Raw genomic sequence first — 12,865 nt, forward strand, 5'->3', positions numbered from 1 at the left:
GCTGAGCAGCTCCACAGGGTTAAAATGAGTGATGATAAGCTGAAATACGACCTCCTTCAGGCAGCAGTTCAAGTGTGCAGAGTGTTTGTGAGAGAGACCCAGTCTGCTCTGAGCACCTCCAGCTGAAGGAGGAGGAAAGGCTGGTCAAGAGTTGGGAAGTCTGACCTGCTTTGACCACACTCATCACCCAGGTTGCCTGCTGGGGACACTTCTGTGTCTCCATGAACGTCTTTCTGCAGTGATTAGTGTTGAATTCACAAACAGCACAGGTCACACATGGGACACACCTGTCAGGAGCAGTTTAAGAACTGAGGTAGCTGCACAGAGAAATTGTATTTATTGAGTAACATGCACTACTAGCATGATGGTGTTATTGCCATTGATGCAAAAGCTAAACAGTCCTTAATGGTTTGTTTTTTTCCCCTGGGCTTTCAAGTAAGGGCAGGTTAAGCAGTGGTGTTGAGGTGTGTGTTAGCTCGGTGATTAATTGTCATTTATTAACTTGCACTTGGAACAGAGACAGGGTGGGTAGAAACTCATAGTCCTTCCATAAAGCTCTTTACTTGTAAAGGCAAAGTCCATATGGTTAGTATTTCTTATCAGAGAATCAAGCATGTATGGTGTGAAAGGATTTGTGACTTGGACACACAAGGAGTTTATTTTCAGAGAGAAAGGCAGGGCTTTTTTACCTAGGGGCAGCTAACAAGCATCAGTTGTCCTGAGATAAAATGTAAGGACAAGAGACTCTCATTTTAGTACTATGTAAACCTGCCAAGTCAGCTAGATAGGAAGGTAGGATTTAATTTACTGTGTTTACATTGTGATAAATCCACAATGTTTTGATTTTTTTTCCTTTAGGAAAAATGATTTCTTTGATTTTTTTCCTTTAGGAACAAGTGGTACTTATTAATTAACCCCAAATCATGTCTTCTTTTTTAGAATATGGTGACAAATTCAGAGGTATTGGACTCTAAATCTCTTCCTGAAATACAAAGAAGCTGCTATTTTTTAATACAGGAAGGAAGAATTTTGATATACTGTTGCGGTAGTAGAGTAACTTAGTTTAGAAAAAGATCACTGAAAATCATCATGGCAAATCTTACCTATACAAAAAGTAGGGATAACTCTGAAGTTAAATCAGGTTGCTGCTACTCATGTAATCAACTAATGCTCTGAATCAGCTTGTGGCTTGATTTGGTGTATTTGACTGTAAGGGTGACCTGTAATTTCAATGACATCATTACAACTTTTGTCCTTTTAGAGTTGAATTCTTTACTAGGTTAGTGGTCATTTTTGGCAGTGACTTAATGAGGTCAAAATGCGACCTAGAAGTTTCAGCTTATTGGGGTTTTTTTTCTAGCTGCAGCTGTACTTAAGATGAAAGATCCCTTTTGGAAGCCTTAGCAATATACATTTGGCTGGGTGAAACAAAAACTAGTAATGTCAAACTGTAAAAATGGCAAACTTTGGGTCAAAGAGGGAGCAAGATAGAAACAAGTAGTTTCTATGGTCTTTATTAAACATTTGGACTCACCAGTTTACTTCACAAACTGTAACTGCAGTAATTCTACATTGTCCTTTCCCAGCTGTAACTAAGATCATACATACCAGCATAAATATTAATAAAAAGTAAAAGAATAGAAAAGGGAAGCAGTAATTGTACTGTGAAGCTGTAAGAATTTACTCAGGCAGAAAGGCACTTTTGAAAAATTCTTTAAGTGGTGATTCTCGGAAGACACATGCCAAGAATTTCGTGGACCTGGCTGTTGAGAGTTGAGTTAAGGGTTTGTGTAATGAGGATAACTGGAACTTGGATTCATTATTTCCTTTTTTAGGACTGACTCCCGTGCTGTTCTATGTGGGACATACGTAGAGCAGAAATATTCAATTGAAAATATATTCCAGATACTAAAAGTGATTTTTAATATCTTGGTTTGCTTGTTGACAGTGGATTTGCTTTGATACTTCGACACAATTCATGTTACCTTCACACATATTATTACATCCTGTATCTGTTATGCTAACCAAGACTTTCTTTTTGATTTGTGCTCATAGCCGTCGGTCTGGACAGTATACAATGAACCATGACCATTCCAAGAAGATCCCTGATGGAGCATCATTTGACCGCTCAGGATCCCAGGACTCCTTGGATGAACTGTCTATGGATGACTACTGGAAAGAACTTGAAAACATCCATGAAACCAGAGGAAATAATCACGAAGAACGAGTAGCACTTGTAGTGAAAGAGCCAGATGGTAATGGAATCCGTTCTGTGAATGTTCATCATTGTGCTGATTTAGGGGTTTTTCTTCAAGTGTTATTTCAAGAGATGGCACCCACCTAACACAGATTAGAAAAAGGATGTCACTTTTCTGAACATCTGTTTTTAAAATTCTGTTGCCTCTGATGCATATCACCAGAAACAGGCAGTGCCCTGAAAGAGAGTTTTATCAGAGACAAGTAAAAGGCTGGTTTTCCTTTGAATGGTATTTGCAGAATATCAGAAAGGTGCCTATACTTGCAAATCACAACAGTTGAAACTTTATTTGCAGTTTACTGTTGAACTAACTTACCCTTTTGCTCTTTGTGTATGTTGTTCGTTATTGTAGCTATTGTGGATAGAAACCTCACGCTTTAGAAGACAAGCCAATGATTAACCGGTTTAAGTTTAGTGAGTAACTTTCTACACTTGTAACTATTGTGATTGCTCAGTTGTACTATTTTTGTTTCTCAGAAGCATGAATTATGGGCCACTCCTTGGGGCATGGTCTTAGAGGTTGGGCAATCTTTTTTTTTTTTTTTTTTGTCTCAGCTAGAAGAGGAATGATGTCCTTAATTCCAATTTTCTTTCAAAAATTATTTTTTAACAATGCAGCATCTGCCTCTCTCTCATTCTTACAAGAGACCCACAGTCTTAGTAAATTAAAATGGTGAACTTGGCATTTTGGTATGGCCTCCACAAGAGTGAGAAGAATGTGCTCCATGAGCTTTCAAAAGGATTTGCACTTCAGCCTCCTTAAGCATTTTGAAATGTCACTGTTCTGATGAGCATAACGACGTGGCCCCTGGAGAAAGCAGAAAGGCTCCCAACCCTTGCCACTGTGGAGCCATGGGGCTTTCAGAGCAGCAGAGCTCATTGTTCTGCAGTGCATGAGCCTCTTCTCTCACCGCAGCTCACTGATGAGGCTGTGCCTGTATGCTCTGCACCCCCAGCCCTACCATTCCCACTGGTTTTGTATCCAGCCTTCTTCCCCCAGATACTGCTGCTGGCTCTGGCATGAAGCCCGAGTGAGTCAGCACAGTTGAGTTATCAGCTCGAGCAGATGTTTCTATGCCCCACACCTTGTACAGCACCTGTCTTGGGTGTGAGTATTCCTGAGTGTGTGGGATGCTGCACCTGGCTGATGGACCTGCCTGGGCAGGGGCTGGCCTGAAACTCAGCCATGCAAAAGCAAGGCAGGGGAGAGAGGAGAGGTACCTTGCTCACAGCTGCTCTGCAGAATGGGTGTAGCCCTTCTTTCCAGCCCAGAAAATAAAACCTGAGAGTTTTGTCAGAGGCTCAGCCTTTGGCTGTGCAGCCATAGCAAAATTCATACTTAAATTTTGGTGTCTGTTTTCTGGATGCTGCTAATATTAAGGTGCCCACTTAGACATGTGCTGGACATAGTGGTAAAATGCAATCAGTAGTGAAGTTGACATGCCAGCTTTGAAGTATTTTCAGATATCTGATAAATGGAAATATTGTTTGAACATTTGAGAGGGTTGTTGGCATTCAGCACAACCTCAGCTGCTACAGACAGAACTTAGTGTTTTATAGAAAATATCATTAGGGAGATACGGATTTCAGAAGCAGAAGCTTTTGCCATCGGTGACAATATTTAATAGCTTTCTCCTCTTTCATGTGCAGTGATCTGTTAATAAAGAATACCTTATCAGCTCTAAGACTAAAACAAAAATTGTTTTGTGGCTCCAGCAGGCTGGAGACCATGTCATAAGAACTGATGAAAAAATAGCATTAAGGTGACTCCTGTAGGCTGGTTTGTCCTTCATTAAATTGAGCTAGTGGAGGGCTGTAGGATTAATGTATCAAGAAAAGTGGGCAGAACGATGTCAGTAAGGGAGCTGAAAAGATTGAGTATTGAACTAAAAATCAATGAAGCAGCAATGATCTGGCTTTCAGACTTCCCCATACAAATTTTTATCCATGTACATTTATAAAATGGTATATGATTTTATTGGAAGTGCTGTAGATTATTATAAAGATTGCCACATAGCAATCTGTATTTGATTAACTACTTTAAAAGCTTTGATATCATTTATTAAACCTTTTGAGGCTCTTTAGAAACAATAGCTTTTTTCCAAGCTGCGACAGTGTAAGTAATTCCTAATTGTGTATCCCCATAGTACTTTTCTGTGAATTATATTAACTGTATCATGCCATTAACATCCAGTGTGCTTGGCAGTACTGAAAAGCCAATGTTTATGCCTTTTTCTGTTCAACTTGCTCAGAGGGAGAACTGGAAGAAGAATGGCTGAAGGAGGCAGGTCTGTCAAATCTGTTTGGAGAGAGCTCTGGCGACTCCCTGGAAAGCATGGTGTTTTTATCCACGCTGACCCGAACCCAGAAAGCTGCAGTGGAAAAGCGAGTAGAGACTGTCACACAAACCATGAGGAAAAAAAACAAACAGCACCAGATTCCTGATGTCAGAGACATCTTCAGGCTACAAAATGACTCAAAGGGACAAGTGAGTTCCTGCCTGTTGTTTTGTTTGATTCTGGCAGAGAGGAGAGGGACATGTATGGAGGGGGGGAGAGGAGAGTGGCACTCAAAAGGGATATTTCCAGAAGATTTATGTTAAACTTTTCACTGATTTCCAAGGGAATTTTTCACTAAATTTGCAGGAATGATGTTTGTCCAGATTTGACATTGCATTAAACAGTTTTAGTATTTATAAAGAAGTATGTATGTTTGCCTCATCTTACTTGGAGATGGTGAATAAAACCACCGCTCCATGGTCAAGATATTAATCTGAATTAATTTTCGCACAGCTGCAAAACTCATGACAACAACCTTCCTAAGAGCTGCCAAAAGCCCACTTTTACCTTTGAGGGGTTACCTCTTACTGGTGCTTTTGTTTGTTTGTTTATTTTAAAAAACGGGGTGGGGGGGGGAAGGGACATCAGCCTAACCTTTTTGGTTTTGGCTAGATCTTTATGCCTGTCAGCTGGGGTCTTAAACCCCATAGTAACTCGCAGGGCCTATGTGTGTGTTAAACTGTGTCTGGGAAGTTGCTCTGACAGGCCCTTAAGGGTCCCAGTTTCCTGTCATGGGATAATGAAGAGAATTCCTCTCCCATATGCAGGAAAGGGGAAGGAGGGAAATGGAGACTATGATTAGAATTCCTTTCCCATGGAGAAGGGTATGTGTCTTGTCTGCTCCCTCAGAGCACTGAGATCTTCAGTCATAAGAATGAGAGCTGATGGAAGTGCGTGACTGGTTTACCTGACCTCAGCTCTGTCCCTTGTTCTCACTGCTGACGCTGCCATTCAGTGCAGTGGTTGTGGTGGTGGAAAGCACAGCAAATTTTGAGGGCGTTTAACTTCCTTCTTCCCTCAACAGCTTCCCCTCCTTCAGCAACTCCTTTTAAACTCAGTTGAAGTGAAATGTAGTGGGAGAAGTGGTGTATTCTGGAGGCACAGCTTCCCTTTCACTGTTCTGCTTTGCCTGTGGTTGCAGAAGAGATATTAACTCCATAAAAGCTTTCTGGGATCTGATTTGTAATTTACCTTAAAATTACAAGATCTAATAGCAGAGCAATTTAGGTAAAATACCATGTAGCTCAAAGCAGTACAGTTTCTCTTTCAAGTGTGTTATTTCGGTAAAGCACAAGAAACATTCATGTCCTGTATATAACCTTCTCACTCTAATATTTGAAAATCCTATGTCATGGAGTTTGGTAGATTTTTGTTTCTCTTAAACAACATGTTTTGGTGGTGAAGACACCACTAAGAAGTAATGCAAGCAGACAAATGATTGTAGGCATTTAAGATGTATAAAATTCCTAAGATGGTTAAAATATTTATTAAATATGGAAATATTTAGAAGAAAAGTAATTCTAAACCTGTCTCCTTGTCAGAAATAAAGTAATACAAGTACAGATCCTCAAACCTGTACTTTATTCCTTTCTCCAAAGGAAGATAATTATTCAGAAACCATTGCTTGTAGTTATTCATCAATCTGTCACCAAAAGTCTGTAGTGAAGTAGCTTCCACTACCTCCCTAGGTAACTTGTCTCAATGCTTTGTTACTCTCCCATCATTAGAAAGCTTTTTATGTAACAAAAGAGTACTGAAGCCACCTGCAGCTGTATGAAGTCATTCCAGTTGAATAATAGCCTCCAAAAATCCTGTAACCTCCCTTCATCTGGAGGAAAGCAGGAGGAAAGGTAAAACAATAATGTGGATGTTTTGCATCAACACAACAATTGTGTTGATGTTTCTCCTAAATTTCCTGCCATATTCCCAAAGAGAAGCTAGAGTTTTGATAACTTGACAACTTCCCAGTCTGCTTCTGCTGCTTTGTGAAGCAGGCAATTTTCTGGGCAATTGTGCTAACTTCTTCCTCCTCTCAAGATCCCTGATTTAGAAAAAAAGAAGTGAATATACAGAGTGTGCCAATAGGAGTGATCTTTAAAACCTGAATTTGTCTTCTCAGTAAGTATGGAGATATAAATTGCTTGAGTAAAATACAATTAGAAATAGAGAGTGCTAAACATTCATTGTTAATTTGAGTTGCCAAAAATAGAATGAAAATTATATGTGGACAAAGATGTATGTATGTATACCCATATATATGGGCATAGATTTTCTACATGTTCTGAAATATTTTTGTCTGTAGTAGGTGTCATCCAGTTCACAGAATGTGTCACATCTTGAGACTGGGTAGGGCAGCACTGTAGAAAGGAGAGGATAGTTCAAATAGTTTTCTGTTTTTCATCTCTTCAAAGTGTCCTGGTTTTGCTGTTAGAAATCTAAGCTGTAAGCACAGATATTGATGTCAGGCTGCCCTGCAAAAGGGATGGGATTGCTCTCTAGGGGAGGCAACCATGTAAGCTTTTTCAAGAGGAAGGAATTTGGTCTGAGTCAATCAAAATGTCTCCTCCAGATTCCCTTTCCAGTGCAAACTACAGCTTCGGGTCAGACTGCATTTTCTTCTTCTTCTTTACCACTCTGGAAAATAAAGTCCTTCACTTGCTTAGCCTTCTAGGAAGAAGAAGAATTGACTTGATTACTTCTTTTTTAATTACCCATTTTTCAGACTTGGCAAGGGGTTTTCTGCTGAAACACAGGGATGTGCTTTTGCATATCCCTGAATTGCAGCAGTGTCTGTTCTAATCCTGCACAGAGGCCAAGGAGTTTCTACAACCATGCACTAGTTTTTATAGGTGTGGATATTTATTGTTCCTTTCTTAGGTCTGTGATGGAAGTGAACCTTCAACTGTGAGCACAAGTGAAAACAAAAATGAAACACACGATGGAACAAAAGGTAATGCCAAATTACTCTCTATTTTATTTGCTTTTCTTTTGGTTTGTTGGTGTTCATCTACACAGGCTACTATATGGGTCCATATTTTAAGTAACTTTTCAACAAAATAAATTAAAATGAGAAACCTCTTCCAGACTGCATTTTTGATGTGTAAAAATTTACATGTGCCTGGAAGTAGTGTCCTTTGAGCCACCTGAGAAACCCTGTTTATTACTCGAGATCATCTTATAATAAAGCTATCTAGGAGATGTCTCCTCTCATAGTTTGTGCTCAGGTCTTTTCTGATCCCTAATTTATCCCTTGTGGTCTATCTCTGCTGTACAGTACAGGAGATGAAGGCCTATGCATAAACTCATCAGTGCATACAAAAGAATAAAACCAAATGGACTATGAGCAAAAAAAAAGGAGAACTGGCTGGACTATAAGCATCAAAAAAACTGTAAGAGCTGTCTATATATTTGTAGCTCAAATTAAAAGAAAAGCAGGGATTAAAGAAGAAAGGTTGTTCACCTTTTCATGGAAAATGGAAATGAAATAGCATTCTGTGCGTACAGGTTGTGTTCAATGGTGTGTTATCACACGAGAGCTGCAGTACCCATGGAAGACCCTTTCCTCTCACTGCCAGGATAGTACATCACAGAAGTCCTTAGCTGATTCCATAGTTTCTGTTTTGAGAGTATGAATTTCGATTAAAGACTTTGACAGAGCTTTCTGCTGTTCTTCAGGTCCAGTAATAAAAGTGGCTGTCCTGCATTGTGTTAGGTTTTTTCAAAGTAAGGGTTGCACTATGTCTGTTTTACCACCCTACCCACCCCTGTAGAGATCAGGTTATTCACTGGCAGCCATTTAAGCTTTAAGATGCTGAATTGTTACTCTGCTTTGTTTATATGTTGCCCTTTTTTTCTTCTGGGGAACTGGACAGTACACAGATGTTACTCTGAACCCTATACCCCCGTTAGCAGGCAGATCAAGTTACCTGTGGCAAGTTAGTTAGCTGTAATTAAGACACCAAATAAAGTTCAGTTCTAGAATACTGACCAGTAGCATTTTGAAAATATTGTTACTTTAGAATTAGACTTGGAAAACAGCAATGGACAATACAGAATGTGCATGGAAGTTGTAGTGGGAGACATGAATATAAACCAGCCCTGAATAACACCAAATCTGTGTGTTTCCAGACGTGTGTATGTCCCTCTTGCCCTCCCAGCAAACCTCACTCCAATAAGAACAGTAAAAAAATTGGGAGGACTGCCAGACTGCTGGTTCAGCACAAGGAAGGAAGAGATGCCTGGTGCTTGTGTCAATAAACTTCACTGTAGGATTCAGAGCTGGAAAATTACCAAGCAATTATTACAGAGTTTTTATCACATCTGGTTCTTTTTTTTCCTCATGGCCCTGATGAACCCTTCAGAAATGGGAAGTTCTGAAAGGCAAATCCCATATGGTAGCTTTCCTCAGCACAGATTGTGATGTGGATGGCAAATGCAGCCTGCTTGCATCCTGGTACACTCCTGCTCTAGTCAACATGCTACAGTGGGCTCTGCTCCCAAGATTTGAGCAGGAAGGAAAAATCATTTCAATTCGCAGTCAAATAATGGAAGTTTGGTGGTGTTAAAAGCACCACACCTGTTTCATTGCTGTGCTGTGATCTTTCCTCCAGAATGATGAGCAAATTAGTGTTATACAAACAGTGTATGAATTTAAGACAAAAAGTAAACAGTGCCTCATATTTCAGAGGTACTAAATATTTATGAAATCCAAATCCAAGCACATTATTTTAAAATGGAAACCTTCTTTGACACAGAAGTAGTCCCAGTTTTATATGGGGAAATATGAACATCATCTCAGACATTATTACAAAAAGCTTAAATTGAGATGCCTTAAAATTGTTATGGTAAAAACCCTCTTGGTCATACTCCAAAGATGGTAGCTCTGTTTCTAATGGGATATTTGAGTGCTGCATTCCCAACTGCTTCTGCCAGACTGAAGGTGTTAGTGGTTTGCCCTTAGAGCACACCTGGGCTGTGTGAACTCGTGCTTACTTTTCCTTTCTTACCAGTCCAACACGCCTTGTATCTTGACTAAATAATGTATGCAAACTCACAGAATAATAACTGCTTTTGTTTTGTGAAGATATGGAGTGTGTCTACAGGAAACAAAAAGAAAATTCAGAATCATGTATTAATCACTCAAAAGGCATTATCATTTTAACAATCCATGACACTCACTAAAGGCCTGCAAAGCTAGCGATATGTTCAACAGATACAAAAGAAAAGAAGTAATTTTCTTTGGAATCCTGTGAAAAGGAGTAAATAATTGTGTTGGTTGCGACCTCTCAAGAAATACAAAGGAAATAATAAAACATATGAAAAGCTAAATACTTATTAGTGTAAATAGGGGAGTAGGGGTTTACTATGACTGCAGTTGTCTTTCTGAACATAGAATTAGCTACAGGGGAAGAATAATACATGAAACCTCTGTATAAGGGCAATTTCAAAGCATAACAATGAAGGAATTGTGTTAACTGGGTGTAATATGAGGGTAAAGAGCAGTAATGTTTGCTTCTTGATAGGGGGGAAAGAAACTGAAATGTGGTTGTGTTTTTTAATTAAAGAGTTTGTTTTTGCATTTCATTTTACATGATAAATGAGGATCCTGTAGCTGAAGTAATAGTGTCAGTGAAATGATTACAGAGTTTTTTATTTTCAATTTATAGCCATGTATGTAGTAGCATTATAACAAAATGCTTTGTCAGTCAAAGAAAAAAAATCATTCTGCCCTTGCAATTGTAAATTAAGATCTGTCAGCTTAGCTCCATTGTTCTATACTCAAGATTCTCTAGCAAAACTAGGATGTAGCATGGTTGACACTTGCACTGTTCCTTGTTTTATTCCTGAAGGATTCCCATCATTTTATGTGATCTTTAAATAGCTCTGTGAACTAAGGAAAGGGTACAGAACTCATGTAAAATATGGTTTCCACTTTCTCATAGACAATATTTACATTTTTCTGTATCACACTTGCATTTCTCTCATTAAATATTGCATGTAGTTGGCAGGTTGGCAGAACACCAAGGCTACTTCCTCTTACAGCTGCTGCCTAGTTCAGGAATGTAGAACAATAGGGGCAAATCTATACAGCCAAGAAGAAACTCCCCACAACAGCAGCATTTCCAGACCTTTAAAATGTGCAGAGCAGTACTCAGACATCTGCTTTACATGACACCTTCGCATGAGCAGAGGACTGAAACTGGAGCTACTGCTTTTTTGTTTGTTAACATCAGATCCCTCCTAGGCTGGTAGGAAAGTATGTAGGTCAGGTGTAGGCTACATTAGCATGACAAAAGTTTTAGGGGACGGGAAAGTGCTTTCATTCAGGTCAGGTGCATTGAACAGTTTACATGATATATACAGATATATACACAGGGAGGCCAAGAATCGGAGTCAGGGATGAATTTGACCTTGGGTATGTTTGCCTATTGAGGACTCAGATATCCCTTTACCAAAAGGTGCAGCTCTAGTTTCAAGATCAGCTTAATCTTTAGCGGATGCCCTAGGCATTTTGGGGTCTGTGGAAAGTAAGCAGAAGCCTCTCTGGAAAAAGCAAGTGATGAGTAATACAACCGGCAGAATTTGAAAATGTTCTATTCTCCTTCTCTCAGCATTGCTTGGTTGCAGGTAGAGTCTAAGTTTTAACTCAAATCCACCTTCTCTCTCCGAAAGTGTCTCAGCTTAGGTAAGTACTTTGACATGGGAGTGGTTGTGTAAAGCACTGTGGCTTAGCAGAAAGTGGCTGTGGTGGCTTCAGCCGTTTGCATGTCTGTCAAGTCCCCTGAGTTTGGCCCTGGCTGACTGAGGTTATTTTCAGGACTTGCTCTAAGGAATGTCAGATAATAGTCTTAGTTTTGTGTTTCTCATGAGATGCAGATATAATTTAGAAAAAATTGTCAAGTTGGTGTAATTTTTTTAAACTTCCTTCTTCATACATTGTTTGGTTTGCATGCATGCGGCTCAGTTCTTTTACAGACCACTGATACTATCAGTGGAGAACAGCACTTCCCTGACTCCTCTTAATCAGCCCATCTGCAGGCCTTCCCCTTCTTTAGGATCAGCTTTTGCTGTACCTGTAACTATTTCCTGGGAACTGTTTTCTGTCTTGGCCTAGGGTAGTTATTCCAGGCCAAACAAAAATTTCCCACAGCAATGTAAAAAATTAGTTTATGATGTTACACAACATTCTTACACTGAAACACATGCACTGCTCATGGTTCTCCTTCTCAACTCATGCCCATTTCCATCCACTTTTCCTGCCCTTGTAGTATATTAGCTTTGAACAGACTGCAGTTTCCTGTGAGTAGGAGCCAGTGGCAGAATCATGGTCGTAGGACTAGGGAAGTGATTCTTCCTCTGTACTCAGCATTGGAGAGGCTACATGTCAAGTTCTGTGTCCAGTTCTGAACCCCTCAGTTCAGGAAGGGCATTGAGGGGCTGGAGCACGTCCAGAGGAAGCTAACAGAGCTGGTGAAAGGTCTACAGAGTAAGTCTTATGAGGAGAGGCTGATGGAGCTGGGGTTGTTTAGCCTGGAGAAAAGAAGGCTCAGGGGGATCTTATCAGTCCCTACAACTGCCTGAAAGGAGGCTGTAGCCAGGTGGGTGTTGGTCTATTTACCCAGGCAAACAGCAGCAGGACAGGAGGAAATGGCCTCAAGCCGTGCCAGGAGACATTTAGGTTGGACATTAAGGAGAAGTTCTTCACAGAAAGGCTGGTGAGATATTGGAGTGGACTGCCCAGGGAGGTTGTGGAGTCCCTGGAGGTGTTTAAGGAAAGACTGGACACGGCACTCAGTGCTATGGTGTAGTTGACATGGTGGTGTTTGGTCATAGGTTGGACTTCATGATCTCAAAGGTCTTTTCTAACCAAATTGATTCTGTGACTTTTTTTGTAGTACTGAAGCCTGGAAACCTTCTGTGATTCTGTACAAGGAACAAGTAATGTCTTGTACAAGGAACAAGTAATGTCTTGTACAAGGAACCTAGTCCTTGATGTATCCTTTTGGATATACATTGTTAGAGAGATGGTGGAGAGGCTGAAAACTTTCTTAGGCTTTGATGCTTTGTATTAAGTAGTGTTTTTTACAATATAATTCTCCTCTTGCTTCTTTCATGATACATTTTAACTTCAGACTAAAAGCAGTGGTTGATTTACTGTGAAACTGGGAAACTTCTTTTTCAAAAGCAGAACTACCTCTCCTTTTTTTGATTCTTCATTTCTTTAACAAAAAATGTTCTAAATTTGTCTAGTGTTTGAGTCCCTTAAGGA

The 12,865-nt window shown here is 39.9% G+C and overlaps 1 protein-coding gene across 2 annotated transcripts in view; it reads left to right on the top strand.

Moving 5' to 3' along the window:
• ARHGAP18 (Rho GTPase activating protein 18) overlaps positions 1–12,865 on the top strand; it is a 68,567-nt gene that overhangs the window by 27,295 nt on the left and 28,407 nt on the right. For both annotated transcript variants that reach the window (XM_085055975.1, XM_085055976.1), the window contains exons 2-4: positions 2,056–2,255; positions 4,510–4,745; positions 7,474–7,546. In XM_085055975.1, coding sequence (XP_084912101.1) covers positions 2,056–2,255; positions 4,510–4,745; positions 7,474–7,546 — 509 coding nt within the window. The remainder of the gene's footprint in view (positions 1–2,055; positions 2,256–4,509; positions 4,746–7,473; positions 7,547–12,865) is intronic.

The sequence above is a fragment of the Lichenostomus cassidix genome, chromosome 3, assembly GCF_008360975.1.
Source record: "Lichenostomus cassidix isolate B80296 chromosome 3, HeHo_3.0, whole genome shotgun sequence".
NCBI lineage: Eukaryota > Metazoa > Chordata > Aves > Passeriformes > Meliphagidae > Lichenostomus > Lichenostomus cassidix.